The 16556-nt window shown below is 42.1% G+C and overlaps 1 protein-coding gene across 5 annotated transcripts in view; it reads left to right on the top strand.

The window, feature by feature from the left end:
* The first annotated feature begins 10836 nt into the window (after positions 1-10836).
* Positions 10837-16556, top strand: part of LOC114674199 (uncharacterized) — a 32520-nt gene continuing 26800 nt past the window's right edge. For 2 of the 5 annotated variants that reach the window (XM_077977113.1, XM_077977115.1), the window contains exons 1-2: positions 10837-10983; positions 15128-15246. Coding sequence is in view for 2 of the 5 variants with exons in the window: in XM_028840145.2 (XP_028695978.2) it covers positions 10981-10983 (3 nt within the window). In the remaining 3 variants the exon portion in view is untranslated. Of the gene's footprint in view, positions 10984-11521; positions 11677-15127; positions 15247-16556 lie in introns of all 5 variants that reach the window. The other 3 variants (XM_028840145.2, XM_028840146.2, XM_077977114.1) reach the window with 2 other exon arrangements.

The raw sequence follows: 16556 nt of genomic DNA on the forward strand, positions 1-16556 counted from the left end.
GGGCCAAAAGAATAAAAAAGCTTTTAATGAACTGTGCAATAATTTTGACCGAGGATAAATGTTACTGCGCAGAGTCTGTAGGGGTAAATAGGAAGTGCAGATACAAGCACAGAAGCTGTGCAGCAAAAGGTGTGGGCAAGTGGGGAGGGGTGAAGCCTGAAAGCCTTTTTGGCTTTCTCAGCGGGAGGCATGTAGCCTGGGTCAAGATCTCAACTCTGCACGCTGGCTGCCTTGATATAAACTTCATGCTTTTGGCAGGACAGGGTGGGAATGGAATGAGACTGGCCTTGCTGGCTGCATGGGAGCTGGGTGAAGCCCGTCACTGCCAGCTTTGTCTCACTTTCTTGGTGCTCTGTATGGAGCAGCAAAGGCAGCCATAACTTCCCTTAAAACATAACTCCATTGGCTTGAGAACCACTTCTCCTCCAACAGTGACTGCAGCAAGCCACACCCACTGAGAGTCTGAGTTCAGACTGGTCTAATCCTGCCTCCCCCTGATGATTTTTCTCTACTCAACCTGGTAGCTGAAGGTGAAATAAAGTAACTTTTGGAAGATCTATGGTCCTACCCATCACCTGAGAATCCTGAACGGGTATCCTGGTTAACATAGAGCCAGTCTATACCCCCTTTCTACTACCACAGCTGGTGCTCTCCTGAAAGCACCACCATTTGGCTGGAGGCCAACTGACACAAGCCATGACAGCAACTCATAACAGAACAGCCCTGCTCCAAGGAAAAAACAAACAACAACAACAACTAATTCCACTACCTGTAACATCCTGGCTAACCAGAGTTCCTGAGTCTGTCCACATGACAAATTCACTGCTTGCATAACAAAGCACTTGAGAAAACCAATGCACTAAATAAAACTACAACCAAGGTCTCTCACACAGTCAATTTCACTTCCCTGCCACCTCCACTGAAGCAGGTGCTGGTATTCATGGCTGAGAGACCTGAAGACAGCTTACATCACAGGACACTTTGCAGACATTCCTCGATATCAGCCTGGAGCTGTGGAGCTCCATTGGGTTACTTGTCCCAGGAGAGCAGTAACAATCACTGTAGTCTGACTTGCAGAAAGCTCATCCCTAGGAAAAGTGAGAAAGCACCACATCAAGAAATCACTCCATGGGACAGAAGAATCTGAACCGGAGCCCTTGAGTCCAAGATCTTTCCACTGAAATAGTCTAGCCAAATGAGAAGAAACCAGAGAAGTAATTCCAGTATGACAAGACAAGGTTCTATAACACCCCCAGAATATTGCACTAGCTCTTCTGTAATCATTCCAAACCAAAAAGAAATGTCTGAGTTGCCAGAAAATAAATTGAGAAAGTTGATTATTGAGCTACTAGAACAGTAACCAGAGAAACAAGAAAACCAACTTAAAGAAATTTTAAAAATTAATACAAGATACGAATTTAAAAATTTCCAAAGAAATAAATGTTATAAATTAAAAAACAATCACCACTTCTGGAAATGAAAGATACACTTACAGAAATACAAAATAAACTGGAAAGTTTAAACAATAGACTACAACAAGTAGAAGAACTTCAGAGCTTGAAGAAAAGTCTTTCAGATTAAATCAGTCTGACAAAGACAAAGAAGAAAGAATCAACGAAATGAACAAAGCTTCCAAGAAAATTGGGATTATGTTAAATGACCAACCCTAGGAATAATTGGTGGTCCTGAAAAAAAACAAAAAGATAAATTTACATGTTTGGAAATTTTATTTGAGTGAATAATTGAGAAAAACTTCTCAGACCTTGCTAGTGATCTAGATATCACAAAAAATTTATCACAAAAGGATCATCACCTATTCACATAGCCATTAGGTTATCTAAATTCATGATGAAGAAAAGGATCATAAGAGCTGTGAGGAAAAACATCAGGTACCCTATAAACAAAACCTACCAGATTAACACAGATTACTCAGCAGAAACCCTACAAGAAAGAAGGGACTATGTTCCTGTCTTTAGCCTCCTTAAACAACACAGATTTTAGCCAAGAATGTTGTATCCAGTTAGAGTAAGCTTCATAAATGAAAGCGAGATAAAGTCATTTTCAGAAAAACAAGTGTTGAGAGAATTTACAAGTACCAAGCCAGCAATAGAAGAAATGCTAAAAGAACTTCTAAATCTTGAAAGAAAACCTCAAAATACAGCAAAATAGTACCTCCTTAATGTATAAATCTCACAAGGCCTATAAAACAATAACAAAAAAACGCGAAGATATTCAGGCAACAGCTAACCTGATGAATACAGCAGTACCTCACATCTGAAAACTAACATTAAATGTCAATAACCTAAATGCTCTCTACTTAAAAGATGCAGAGTGGCAGAATAAATAAAAATTTACAGCAGGGCACGGTGGCTCATGCCTGTAATCTCAGCACTTTGGGAGGCCAAGGTGGGTGGTTCACCTGAGGTCAGGAGTTCAAGACCAGCCTGGCCACCATGGTGAAACCCCATCTCTACTAATATAGAAAAATTAGCCAGGTTTGGTGGCGTGTGCCTATAATCCCAGCTACTCAGGGTGCTGAGGCAGTAGAATTGCTTGAACCTGAGAGGCAAAAGTTGCAGTGAGCTAAGATCATGCCACTGCACTCCAGTCTGGGCAACAAGAGTGACACTCCATCTCAAAAGAAAGAAAAAAATAATTAACAACCAAGCATCTACTGTCTTTAAGAGACTTGCCTAACAAATAAAAACTTAAATAAACTTAAGGCAAAGAAGTGGAAAAAGATATTCTGTGCAAATGGAAACAAAAAGTAAGAAGGAGTAGCTATTCTCATAGCAGACAAAACAGACAATGGTAAACAAAACAAAATGAAACAAAAAAACAAAGAATAACATTATATAATAATAAAAGAACTGGTCCAACAGGAAGCCATCACAATTCTAAATCCATATGCACCTAACACTGGAGCTCCCAGATTTATAAAATAATATCTGCTAGGCAAAAGAAAGGAGATAGAAAGCAACAAAATAATAATGGGGTACTTTAATATCCCACTGACAATACTAGAAAGGTCATCTAGACAGAAAGTCAACAAAGATACAATAAATTTAAACTGTACACTAGAATAAATTGACTTAACAGATATTTACAAAACATTCTACTCAACAACTGCAGAATATACATTCTATTTATTAGCACATAAAAATTATCCAAAATAGACCATATAATAGGCTACAAAATAAGTCTCACCAATTTTAAGAAAATCAAAATTATATCAAGTATTCTCTCAGGCCACATTGGAATGAAATTGGGAATCAATTCCAAAATGAATCCTCAAATGCATTGAAATTACATAACCTGCTCTTGAATAATTTTTTCATCAACAATGAAATCAAGATGGAAGTTTAAAATTTTTTATAACCAAACAATAGTAGTGACACAACCTATCAAAACCTCCGGAATACAGTAGAAGTGGTGCTAAGAGGAAAGTTCATAGCATTAAATGCCTACATCAAAAGGTCTGAAAGGGCACAAATAGAAAATCTAACCTCACACCTCAGGGAACTAGAGAAACAAGAACAAACCAAACCCAAACCCAGCAAAAAACAAACAAACAAAAAGCAATAATCAGAGAATTAACATAATTGAAATTTTAAATAACACAAAAGACAAATGAAACAAAAAGCTTGTTTTTTAAAAGATAACCAAAATTAATAGACCATTAGTGAGATTAACCAAGAAAACAAGAAAGAGAGAAGATCTAAATAAGCTCAATTAGAAACAAAATGGGAGATATTACAACTAGTACCACAGAAATACAAAAGATAATCCATGGCTACTATGAATACTTTTACATGCACAAACTAGAAAACCTAGAGGAGTTGGATAAATTCCTGGAAATGTACAACCCTCTTGGATTAAACCAGAAAGAAATAGAAACTCTCCATAGACCAGTAATGAGTAGTGAGATTGAAACAATAATAAAAAATTGCCAAAAAAAAAAAAAAAGGTCCAGGACCAGATGGATTCACAGCTGAATTCTATGAGGATTCAAGGAAGAACTGGTACTAACCCAAATAAAACTATTTCAAAAATAGAGAAACAGGATATCTTTCCTAAATCATTTCATGAAGCCAGTATCACCCTAATACCAAAACCAGGAAAGAACATAGCACAAAACTGCACACTAATATTCCTGATGAACATAGATGCAAAAATTCTTAACAAAATACTAGCTAACCAAATACAACAGCATATCAAATAATAATACACCATGATCAGGTGCATTTTATACCAGGGATGGAGGGATGGTTTAACATATGTAAGTCAATAAATGTGATACATCACATAAGCAGAATTAAAAACAAAAACCGGCCGGGCGCGGTGGCTCAAGCCTGTAATCCCAGCACTTTGGGAGGCCGAGACGGGTGGATCACGAGGTCAGGAGATCGAGACCATCCTGGCGAACAAAGTGAAACCCCGTCTCTACTAAAACTACAAAAAAAACTAGCCTGGCGAGGTGGTGGGCGCCTGTAGTCCCAGCTACTTGGGAGGCTGAGGCAGGAGAATGGCGTAAACCCAGGAGGCGGAGCTTGCAGTGAGCTGAGATCCGGCCACTGCACTCCAGCCTGGGCGACAGAGCGAGACTCTGTCTCAAAAAAAAATAAAATAAAATAAAAAATAAAATAAAAACAAAAACCACATGATCATCTCAATAGATGCAGAATAATATTTGTTTTTCCTTCACATGAAATCTCTGTCACCTGGGCTGCAGTGCAGTGACATGATCTCGGCTCACTGAAACTTCTGCCTCCGGGGTTCAAGCGATTCTCATGCCTCGGCCTCCCAAGTAGCTAAAATTATAGGTGTTCACCACTACACTCAGCTAATTTTTTGTAATTTGGTAAAGAAGGAGTTTTACCATATTGCCCAGGCTGGTTGAACTCCTGAGCTCAGACAACTCACCAGCCTCGGCCTCCCAAACTGCTAGGATTACACGCATGAGCCACCACACTCAGACCAGAAAAACATTTTAAAAATCAAGCATCTTTTTATGATTGAAACCCTCAGCAAAATCGGCACAGGGGGTACATACCTTAAGGTAATAAAAGCCATCTATGACAAATCCACAGCCAACATTATACTGAATGAAGAAAAATTAAAACGTTCTTCTTGACAAGTGGAACAAGACAAGAATGGTCACTTACAACACTTCTATTCAACATAGTGCTGGAAGTCCTAGCTGGAGCAATTAGACAATAAATTTAAAAATAAATAAATAAATTGCATTCAAATCTGTAAAGAGGAAGTCAAACTGTCACTGTTTTGTGAATTTATGATTTTATACCTAGAAAACCCTAGAGATTTCTTAAAAAGCTTCTAGATCTAATGAATAAATTCAGTAAACTTTTAGAATACAAAATCAATGTACACAAATCAGCACCACTGCTAAACACCAACCACTACCAAGCTGAAAATTGAATCAAGAACTCAACCCTTTGCAAAAACCTGAAAAAAAAAAAAAAATTAGAAATATACCTAACCAAGGAGGTGAAATACATCTACAAAGAAAATTACAAAACACTGCTTAAAGAAACCATAGATATCACAATCAAATGGAAACATATCCCATGCTCATGGATAGGTAGTGTCAATATTGTAAAAATGACCATACTGACAAAAGCATTCTACAAGTCAGTTTTCATCAAAATACCACCATCATTCTTCACAGAACTAGAAAAAAATCCTAAAATTCATATAGAGCCTTAAAAAAGCCCACATAGCCAAAGCAAGACTAAGCAAAAAGTAAAAAATTAGAGGCATCACATGACCTAACTTCAAACTACACTACCAGGCTGTAGTTACCAAAACAACATGCTACTGGTATGAAAGTAGACACACAGACAAATAGAACAGAATAGTGAACTCAAAAATAAAGCCAAATACTTTCAGCCAACTGATCTTTGAGAAAGTAAATCAATACATAAGGTAGGAAAAGGACACCCTATTCAACAAATGCTCTTGGGATAATTGGCAAACCACATGTGGAAGAATAAAACTGAATCTTCATCTCTTACCTTATACAAAAATTAATTCCATATGGAGAAAAGATTTAAATCTAAAACTTGAAACTGTAAACATTGTAGAAGCTAACATCAGAAAAACTCTTGTAGACATTGGCTTGGGCAAATAGTGCATGACCAAGAACCCACAAGCAAATAAAACAAAAACAAAGAAAAATAAAATGGGACTTAATTAAACCAGAAACCTTCTTGACTACAACAGAAATAATCAGCAGAGTAAACTTACAACCCACCAAGTGGGAGAAAATCTTCACAGTCTATGCATCCAACAAAAGACAAATATTCTGAATCTACAAGGATCTCAAAAGAATCAGAAAAAAAAAAAAAATCCCATGAAACAGTAAGCTAAAAACATGAATAAACAATTCTCAAAAGGAGATATACAAATGGCCAACAAACATATAAAAACATGCTAAACATCACTAGTTATCAGGGAAATGCAAATCAAAACCACAATGTGATACCACCTTACTCCTACAAGAATGGTCTTAATTTAAAAATTTAAAAATGCCAGATGTTGATAAGAATGTGGTGAAACAAAAGCACTTTTACACTGCTGGTGGGAATGTAAACTAGTACAACCACTATAAAAGAAAAAACAGAATGACGATTTTTTAAAGAACTAAAGGAGGCCGGGTGCGGTAGCTCAAGCCTGTAATCCCGCACTTTGGGAGGCCCATACGGGCAGATCACGAGGTCAGGAGATGGAGACCATCCTGGCTAACACGGTGAAACCCCGTCTCTACTAAAAAAAAGAAAAAAATACAAAAAACTAGCCGGGCGAGGTAGCGGGCGCCTGTAGTCCCAGCTACTCAGGAGGCTGAGGCAGGAGAATGGCGTAAACCCGGGAGGCGGAGCTTGCAGTGAGCTGAGATCAGGCCACTGCACTCCAGCCTGGGCGACAGAGCATGACTCCATCTCAAAAAAAAAAAAAAAAAAAAAAAAAAGAACTAAAGGTAGGGCTGGGCCTGGTGGCTGACGGCTGTCATCCCAGCCCTTTAGGAGACTGAGGCAGGTGGATCAGGAGGTCAGGAGTTCAAGACCAGCCTGGCCAAGATGGCGAAACCCTGTCTCTACTAAAAATACAGAAAAAATTAGCTGGGCGTGGTGGCAGGCGCCTGTGATCCCAGGTACTTTGGAGGCTGAGGCAGGAGAATCCCTTGAACCCCGGCGGCAGAGGTTGCAGTGAGCCAAGATCATGCCACTGCACTCCAGCCTGGGTGACAGAGTGAGAATCTGTCTCAAAACAAAAACAAAAACAAACAAACAAAAACTAAAACCTAAAGGTAGAACTATCATTTGATACAGCAATCCCACTACTCGTTATCTACACACAGAAAAAGAAATCATTATATTAAAAAGACACATGCACACACATGTTTATAGCAGCACAGTTTGCAACTGTAAAAATACAGAACCAGCCTAAATGCCTATCATCCAATGAGTGGATAAAGAAATGTGATATATATGTGTGCATATATATCACTATATATATCCATATATATATACACACATACACAAACAATGGAATACTACTCAGTCAAAAAAGGAACAAAATATTGGCATTTGAAGCAACCTGGATGACGTTGGAGACAATTATTCTAAGTGAAGTAACTCAGGAATGAAAAACCAAATATTGTATGTTCTCACTCATAGTGGGAGCTAAGCTCTTTTTTTTTTTTTTTTTTTTTTTTGAGACGGAGTCTCGCTCTGCCGCCCAGGCTGGAGTGCAGTGGCCGGATCTCAGCTCACTGCAAGCTCCGCCTCCCGGGTTCACGCCATTCTCCTGCCTCAGCCTCCGGAGTAGCTGGGACTACAGGCGCCCGCCACCGCGCCCGGCTAGTTTTTTGTATTTTTTAGTAGAGACGGGGTTTCACGGTGTTAGCCAGGATGGTCTCGATCTCCTGACCTCGTGATCCGCCCATCTCGGCCTCCCAAAGTGCTGGGATTACAGGCTTGAGCCACCGCGCCCGGCCGGGAGCTAAGCTCTTATGCAAAGGTGTAAGAATTATACACAGGACTCTGGGGACTCAGGTGGAAGGGCGGACATAAATTCAATGTTAAATGTGAACTCATGGAGAACCTAGACAGCCAACAGCCACTTGTTCATTCCTGAGTTTGGAGGGGCCCTTCTGAATTGTGAGATGATGTATCCAAGGTTAAAGGCCCTGAAGTGTTGCTGAAGGACATGTTGACTCTCATACTTGGGCCAGGAATATGTCACAATATTTTCTGAGGGCAGGGACCAGACAGGAGTGTCACATCACCTGAATACTTAGTCGGGAATATGTTACAATTTTCTCCTGACAGCAGGACACAGGCAGCAGAGTCAAATCACCTGGATGCTGAGCCCAGCAATAGGTAACAATGCTCTCTGTGGTTCAAGGCCCAGGCAGGAGAGACACATTACCTGGTACCTAGGCTTAGTCATAAGTCCCAATTTTTCCTGTGGGCACAGTGCAGGGAAAAATGGAGAGTTGCATCTCTTAGGTGATTGATGTAGAGATATGTCACAAGGCCCTCTGTAGAAAGGGCCCAGGCAAGGGCCTCCTGTTTTATATATGTTGGGCCTAGTAATATGTCCTATTGTGCAAAATATTCTGGGCCTAGGTAAAAGAAAAAAGTCACATAACCTGAATGCAGAACTTAGCAGTATGTCACGATGCACCCTGTGGGCAGCGCCAAGGCAAGAAAAAAGACTTACATTACCTTTATTCCTGATTTAAAGTCCAATGTCTTGTAAGAGAATATTGACTAATGCAAAAATACATATAGGCCGGGCGCGGTGGCTCAAGCCTGTAATCCCAGCACTTTGGGAGGCCGAGACGGGCGGATCACGAGGTCAGGAGATCGAGACCATCCTGGCTAACACAGTGAAACCCCGTCTCTACTAAAAAATACAAAAAACTAGCCGGGCGAGGTGGCGGGTGCCTGTAGTCCCAGCTACTTGGGAGGCTGAGGCAGGAGAATGGCGTAAACCCGGGAGGCGGAGCTTGCAGTGAGCTGAGATCCGGCCACTGCACTCCAGCCTGGACCACAAAGTGAGACTCCGTCTCAAAAAAAAAAAAAAAAAAAAAAAAAAATACATATAGACATGTCTGCGTGTGATTGGTGCTTATATTCACACAGTCCCCCATACCACAGGAGAAAACAGATAACCGTCAGGCCTCTGAGCTCAAGCCAAGCCATCGCATACCCTGTGACTTGCACGTATAGGCCTGTGACTTGCACGTCCGCATCCCCTGTGACTTGCACGTATAGGCCTGTGACTTGCACGTCCGCATCCCCTGTGACTTGCATGTATACGCCCAGATGGCCTGAAGTGAAAATGCCCTGCCCCACCTTAACTGATGACATTCCACCACAAAAGAAGTGAAAATGGCCGGTCCTTGCCTTAAGCGATGACATTACCTTGTGAAATTCCTTTTCCTGGCTCATCCTGGCTCAAAAAACTCCCCTACTGAGCACCTTGTGACTCCCACTCCTGCCCGCCAGAGAACAACCCCCCCTTTGACTGTAATTTTCCTTTACCTACCCAAATCCTATAAAACAGCCCCACCCTTATCTCCCTTCGCTGACTCTCTTTTCGGTCTCAGCCCGCCTGCACCCAGGTGATTAAAAAGCTTTATTGCTCACACAAAACCTGTTTGATAGTCTCTTCACATGGACGCGCATAACAATAACCACAGACTGACCATTAGGGCCAAGTCCAAATAGCAAAATAAGTTTGCCTTTAATCTATTTTCTCCATATCTAAACATTGGAGGTTAAGACTGTGGACAGATCTGAAGATACAGTTTTCTTGTTTTGTGGCTTCATCATTCTTTGTTCACTGTCTGATGTTTGGAATTAAGGTGAGCAACAGGGGGGCAGCAGTGGTTAATAAAATAACCAGAGGTAACCACAGGTCGACCTGTGGTTATTTTATTCTATCTGTCTTCTGTTCTTTCTATGGTCACTAACTGTTTCTTCCTTGGAATTGAAGAGAGATGTTGGTAGAGAGAAGCTGTCCATTCACCTCTGGCAAAAAAGGGATGTTCAGGCTCTTCACTCCCCTGACATCAGAGCTGCACTTTAATGTGGGAGCTATTGGCCACGTGTGGCTACTGGGTGCCTGGAATGTGGCTGGTCTGAATTGCAATGTGTTAGAAAGGTAAAATACAGTTATTTTCAAAGATTTAGTTCCACATATATGTGTGTGTGGTGTGGTGTGTGTGTGTGTATATATATATATATGTGTTTCATTAATAATTTCATATTGCTCCCATATTAAAATAATACTTTGGATATATTGGGTTAATTAAATTGTTACAATCAATTCCATTTGTTTTTTTCTTTTTAAAATTTGACTACTAGAAAATTTAAAATTCACATGTGGCTCACATTTTATTTGAGGATTGCTTCTTTTTAAAATTCTCGGGCTGCCTACTCAAAGGACCAGAAGCCAGGAAGGTCATAAAATCTGAAATTCTAAAATAATAATTATTATATTATTTTTATTTGTGAGTAGCCATATATCATTTACAAGTGTATATGACCTTATACACAAGGTTAAATACAAATACCCTCTGGGATGGGCCGGGCTCAGCTAAAAGAGGAAGCCCTGGCTGAAAAGGCTGCAGCGTAGGCTGTCACTCTGCATTCAGCCCAGTGTCTGATCACATCTTCTGTCACTCAGGGCCTGAAGGGTCAGGACCTTAAACGTTGTCCAATCAGGCACGCTGGGCTGGGAACCGTCCAATCAGGCACGCAGCTGGAGCAGACAAGATGGCTTCCGGGATTTGGCGGCGCCTTTGTCTCTGGCTGCAGCCGGAGCTCCAGGTTTCGCCTTCGCTGCTCTGTGTCCTCTGCTCCTAGAGGTCCAGCCTCAGTGGGCCTGTGACCTGCGGAAACTGGGAGATCCACAGCTAAGACTCCAGGACCCCCTGGAAGCCTAGAAATGGTGAGCGTTCCGGGTGCGACACCCCCAGAGGTGGAAGGGGCTGGTTGGAACCGGTGGGAAGTGGCTATAGCGGGACTCAGGCCTCCCGGCAGTCAGCTCCACAATCTGCACCCCGAGTTCTTCCCCAGCTCGGCCTCAGTCCCCTGCAGCCATAAAATGGCGGCGCCCTGACAGCCAGGCCCCGGGGCGTCCGTCTCTTCTCTGCGTAGTGACTGTGCCCTGGCCTGTAGCCCTCTCTGGCAGCTCTGTACCCGCAGTGCCGCATCTCTCTCAGATTGTGCAGGGATCACGGGACGGGCGTCACGGGAGAATCCTGACTCAGGGTGCGGGTTCATTAATGGGAACAGTTTTCGTCCATGGGGTTCCCAGTTCCTATTTTCTCCTATTAAAATTTTATGGGAGGGCCGGGCGCTGTGGCTCACGTCAGTAATCCCAGCACTTTGAGAGACCGAGGCAGGTGGATCACCTGAGGTCAGGAGTTCAAGACCAGTTTGACCAACATGGTGAAACCCCGTTTCTACTAAAAATCCAAAATTAGCCGGGCGTGGCGGCACATGCCTGTAATCCCAGATACTCGGAAGGCTGAGGCAGTAGAATCGCTTGAACCCGGGAGGTGGCGGTTGCGGTGAGCCGAGATGGCGCTATTGCACTCCAGCCTGGGCAACAAGAGCGAAACTCCGTCTCAAAAAATAAGTAAGTAAATAAATAAATAAATAAATAATAGGGGTCACCACAAAAATATTGTAGAATTTAATCAAAGATTGAATCAAAAATTGTGGAGCGCTCAGCTGTGGTTTGTAGCTTGTGACTTATGAGAGCGACTTGAAAGACTTTTAAAGGTACATGATGAAGAAAACCAAATTAAATAATTGGTTAGGTACAGTTCATAGTTACTTGATTTGTACGATTAAGGTGGACATTTCCTGGTTATGTAATCAGAGGTTAATTGGCAGTTTATGATTGATTAAGCCTAAATTTTGTTTCCGTCAGTCCAGTAATTTACAAAAAAAAAGCATTTGAGTTAGGGTTTTTAAAAAGTAGGAACCCAGGGACTAGAGTAACCTCAGTCTCATTACCTGCTACTTAGTTATTTTAACACTCCACAGGGGACTGATTTTCCCCTGCATTTTTCCGCAGTTCTCTCAAGCTGGGTCTCAAGCCTACCCCTCACATCCCATTCCTCCAGACTAACTATGACTTGTAGTAAAATACTAAATTTCCAGTTTCTTCTCACATTGTCAAATGCCACTTTCCCCTTTCTAATTCACATTATCAATTATTTGTCTTTTATTTTACACTTTAGATACTGTATTCTAACCATTTTTTGACATTGGCACTAAAAAAATCGTTTTCTGTTTGAAAATATATTTTTTTTTTTTTTTTTTTTTTTTGAGGCAGAGTCTCGCTCTGCCGCCCAGGTTGGAGTGCAGTGGCCGGATCTCAGCTCACTGCAAGCTCCGCCTCCCAGGTTTACGCCATTCTCCTGCCTCAGTCTCCCGAGTAGCTGGGACTACAGGCGCCCGCCACCTCGCCCGGCTAGTTTTTTGTATTTTTAGTAGAGACGGGGTTTCACCGTGTTAGCCAGGATGGTCTCGATCTCCTGATCTCGTGATCCGCCCGTCTCGGCCTCCCAAAGTGCTGGGATTACAGGCTTGAGCCACCGCGCCCGGCTGAAAATATTTTTTATGAGAAGAAAAAGAAGAACAATCCCCTGACACTGTATTGTAAAAAAATCTTTTCGCCTCATTTTAAAAAATCTTCTCTAGGCACAGAGATAGTATCAGAATATTTTTGGGTCAAGATTTCCCTTTGGAAACTTTATGGGTGATGTGGCCTCAGCCACCCTTCAATTTTTTCTAGTTCTGGGCTTCAGTAGTTTCTGTGAATAAACCAATATACCTCCCATGGCTATGTCTGCTTGAGTGTCTAGTGAATATAATCTACTGGGTTGTTTTCTTTCATAAAACAACCTGAGGTATGGAGTGTAGCCTCTCAGTGGAGCAGATGGATGCCCTTGGACTGATAGGACTTTCACCTGCGCTCTTCCTTTGAAAAACTAACCCTTGCCTGCACGGTGATGCATGCCTGTAATTCCTGCACTTTGGGAGTCTGAGGCAGTGGATTGCCTGAGGTCAGGAGTTTGTGACCAGCCTGACTAACATGGTGAAACCCCGTCTCTACTAAATACAAAAAAATTAACTGGGCCTAGCGGTGCATGCCTGTAATCAGAGCTACTTGGGAGGCTGAGCCAGGAGAATCGCTTGTACCTGGGAGGTGGAGGTTGCAGTGAGCCGAGATCACGCCATTGAACTAAAGCATGGGCACCAAGAGCGAAACTCCATCTCAAAAAAAGAAAAAATAACCCTTGAGACATTAAGATTGCCTTTACTCAACCCAGCTTCCATTTCTTGGAGACACATTGCTGATGACAGCCAATCAGATACTGGTATTGAGGGAAAAACAGAGATAATTTCTGTCCCCTGGATTGTCTAAGATTTGTGAAAGAAAAAATAGCATTTCAAAAGACAAAAAAAAGTGACGTCAGTGAAACGATGCAAAAACTTGCAAAGTAAAATGCACTTGGGGCGGTCACTGAGGCATAGTGCAGTGAGAGGGTGGTCACTGAGCACTTAAGTGAGCAGGATGGGGTGGGAGAGTCTCTCACGTGATTGGTGACCTGACTTGACACATGAATTAGACACATCTGTTTTCTTTTTTTTTTTTTGAGATGGGGTTTTGCTCTTGTTGCTTAGGCTGGAGTTCGGTGGCACCATCTCGGCTCACTGCAACCTCTGCCTCCCAGGTAGCTGGGATTACAGGCATGCACCACCATGCCCAGCTAATTTTGTGTTTTTAGTATAAACAAGAGTTTTGCCATGTTGGCCAGGCTTGCCTCAAACTCCCCACCTCAGGTGATCCACCCCTCTCGGCCTCCCAAGATGCTGGGATCACAGGCATGAGCCACCATGCGGGGCTGACACATCTGTTTTCTAATCAGCATTGCCACTCCCTAGCTTTGTCACCTTGAAAAGATTTGTGCACTTATTTTTACTTTTTTTTTTTTTTTTTGAGACGGAGTCTCGCTTTGTCGCCCAGGCTGGAGTGCAGTGGCGTGATCTCGGCTCACTGCAAGCTCTGCCTCCCGGGTTCACGCCATTCTCCTGCCTCAGACTCCCCAGTAGCTGGGACTACAGGTGCCCACCACCACACCCGGCTAATTTTTTTGTATTTTTAGTAGAGACGGGGTTTCACTGTGTTAGCCAGGATGTTCTCGATCTCCTGACGTCGTGATCCACCCGCCTCTGCCTCCCAAAGTGCTGGGATTACAGGTGTGAGCCACCACGTGTAGCCGGTGACTTTAGTTTTTTTAAATGTAAATTGCATTTTATTAGTAGCATTTCAAAGGTAAGAAAATATGTCCAAAAAGCATATAAGAGTTGGGTTTCAGGAAAAAAAAATCTAATTTTATATTCTATTTATTAAAAGTTTTTATTTACCTTTTTCTTTCCCATAGTGAGTTTAGAAAATTTGTCAGTTGTGTTTATGGCTGGGTGATTTCAAACAGAATTCCAAGGTTTAGCTGTTAGAATCCTACTAAGGAAAAGAATAAGGGCCAGGTGCGGTGGCTCACACCTGTTATCCCAGCATTTTGAAAGGCTGAGGTATGCGGATCATGAGGTCATGAGTTCGGGACCAGCCTGGCCAGTATGGTGAAACCTCATCTCTACTAAAAATACAAAAATTAGCCAGGCATGGTGGCTCACGCCTGTAGTCCCAGCTACTTGGGAGGCTGAAGCGGGAGAATCGCTTGAACCCGGGAGATGGAGGTTGCAGTGAGCTGAGATCGTACCACTGCACTCCAGCCTGGGTGACAGTGAGACAATCCCTCTTCCTTTTTGGCTGTAAAAATTAAATACATTTCCACAAGAAAATGTAGTAGATAATTGGTGAGTTACATAGATTCATGAAAACATAGTTCCTCTTTTTGCACCATAAATTTGTGACAGTGAATATCAGTTCTGTATCCTATGATCTTGATTTCTGAATTTAATGCTAAGTGTTATGAGATGAAATTTGGTACCTCCTAGAAGTGTTCTTATATGACGAATTGTTTACTACATAACTTTCTTTTTTTCTGAGACAGAGTCTCGGTCTGTCACCCAGGCTGGAGTGCAGTGCCATGATCTCGGCTCACTGCAACCTTCCGTCTCCCAGATTCAAGTGATTCTTCTGCCTCAGCCTCCCGAGTAGCTGGGATTACAGGTGCGCATCACCAAGCCTGGCTAATTTTTGTATTTGTAGTAGAGATGGGGTTTCACCATGTTGGCCAGGCTAGTCTCGAACTCCTGACTTCAGGTGACCTGCTGGCCTTGGCCTCCCAAAGTGCTGGGATTACAAGTGTGAGCCACCGTGCCTGGCCTACTACATAACTTTTAAAATAAATAATAAAATAATACTTTTATTGTTTGAAAGGTATAGACACTTTTGGTTTTCTTATAGAGGTATGAAATGGAAGCACCTTAAAATTTTCTTTTTGTATGCCAACACTGTGTTTTAGTAATTTTGCTGGATTTTTCAAACACTTAGTTTCAGACACCAAGGGAATAACTCAGATATGAAAATTAAAGCTTGAACTCATCTAAAGCTAATATTGAGCCTGCAAAAGGAGGTTATTAAAGGTCCAGTTGGTTCTTTCTGGGGAGCCTTTTCTGCAGATATCTCAGCCTGCTCACCTCAGCCATGGAAGAAGGCTTTATCCTGAGAAGCTTGAGAGCCCTGGGAAGCTAGAGATGCACAGGCAGGTGCAGTTAAGATTAAAATGAAAAAGGACTGGGAAGGTCTTACTGAAGATAAAGTTATTATTGATTTGAGGCAGTTTCTAAATTTTATAAAATGAAACAAAGTTAGATTTATGTAAAAACATTTAATTCCAAAGGAGTATTGCAACAGGAGGAAGTACCAACTATTATTGCAAAGTTCAGGCAGACAAGGGCTTTTTTTCACAGAGGGGAGAAAACAAGATTAGAAAGAAAATAGCAGAAGAATGGCGAATAGAGGGTGAAAAAATCAGGTTTTAGATCAGAAAATGTTTTACCCTGAAGTTAGCATGTTCTTAGGATGAACATAAAATGGGGTTGTATATTGGCTCAGACTGAGTGTAGCTCAGTTTAGGAGCTGTGGGAAAAGAAAAACTTAAGTTTGATTAAGAAGTATTTTATTTTGACCACTGAAGACAAATTTAGCTGATTTTTTTTTTTTTTTTTTTTTTTTGAGACGGAGTCTCGCTTTGTCGCCCAGGCTGGAGTGCAGTGGCCGGATCTCAGCTCACTGCAAGCTCCGCCTCCCGGGTTTACGCCATTCTCCTGCCTCAGCCTCCCGAGTAGCTGGGACTACAGGCGCCCACCACCTCGCCCGGCTAGTTTTTTGTATTTTTAGTAGAGACGGGGTTTTACCATGTTAGCCAGGATGGTCTCGACCTCCTGACCTCGTGATCCGCCCGTCTCGGCCTCCCAAAGTGCTGGGATTACAGGCTTGAGCCACCGCGCCTGGCCTTAGCTGATTTTTTAATAAGA

Source organism: Macaca mulatta, chromosome 19, assembly GCF_049350105.2.
Source record: "Macaca mulatta isolate MMU2019108-1 chromosome 19, T2T-MMU8v2.0, whole genome shotgun sequence".
NCBI classification, from domain to species: domain Eukaryota; kingdom Metazoa; phylum Chordata; class Mammalia; order Primates; family Cercopithecidae; genus Macaca; species Macaca mulatta.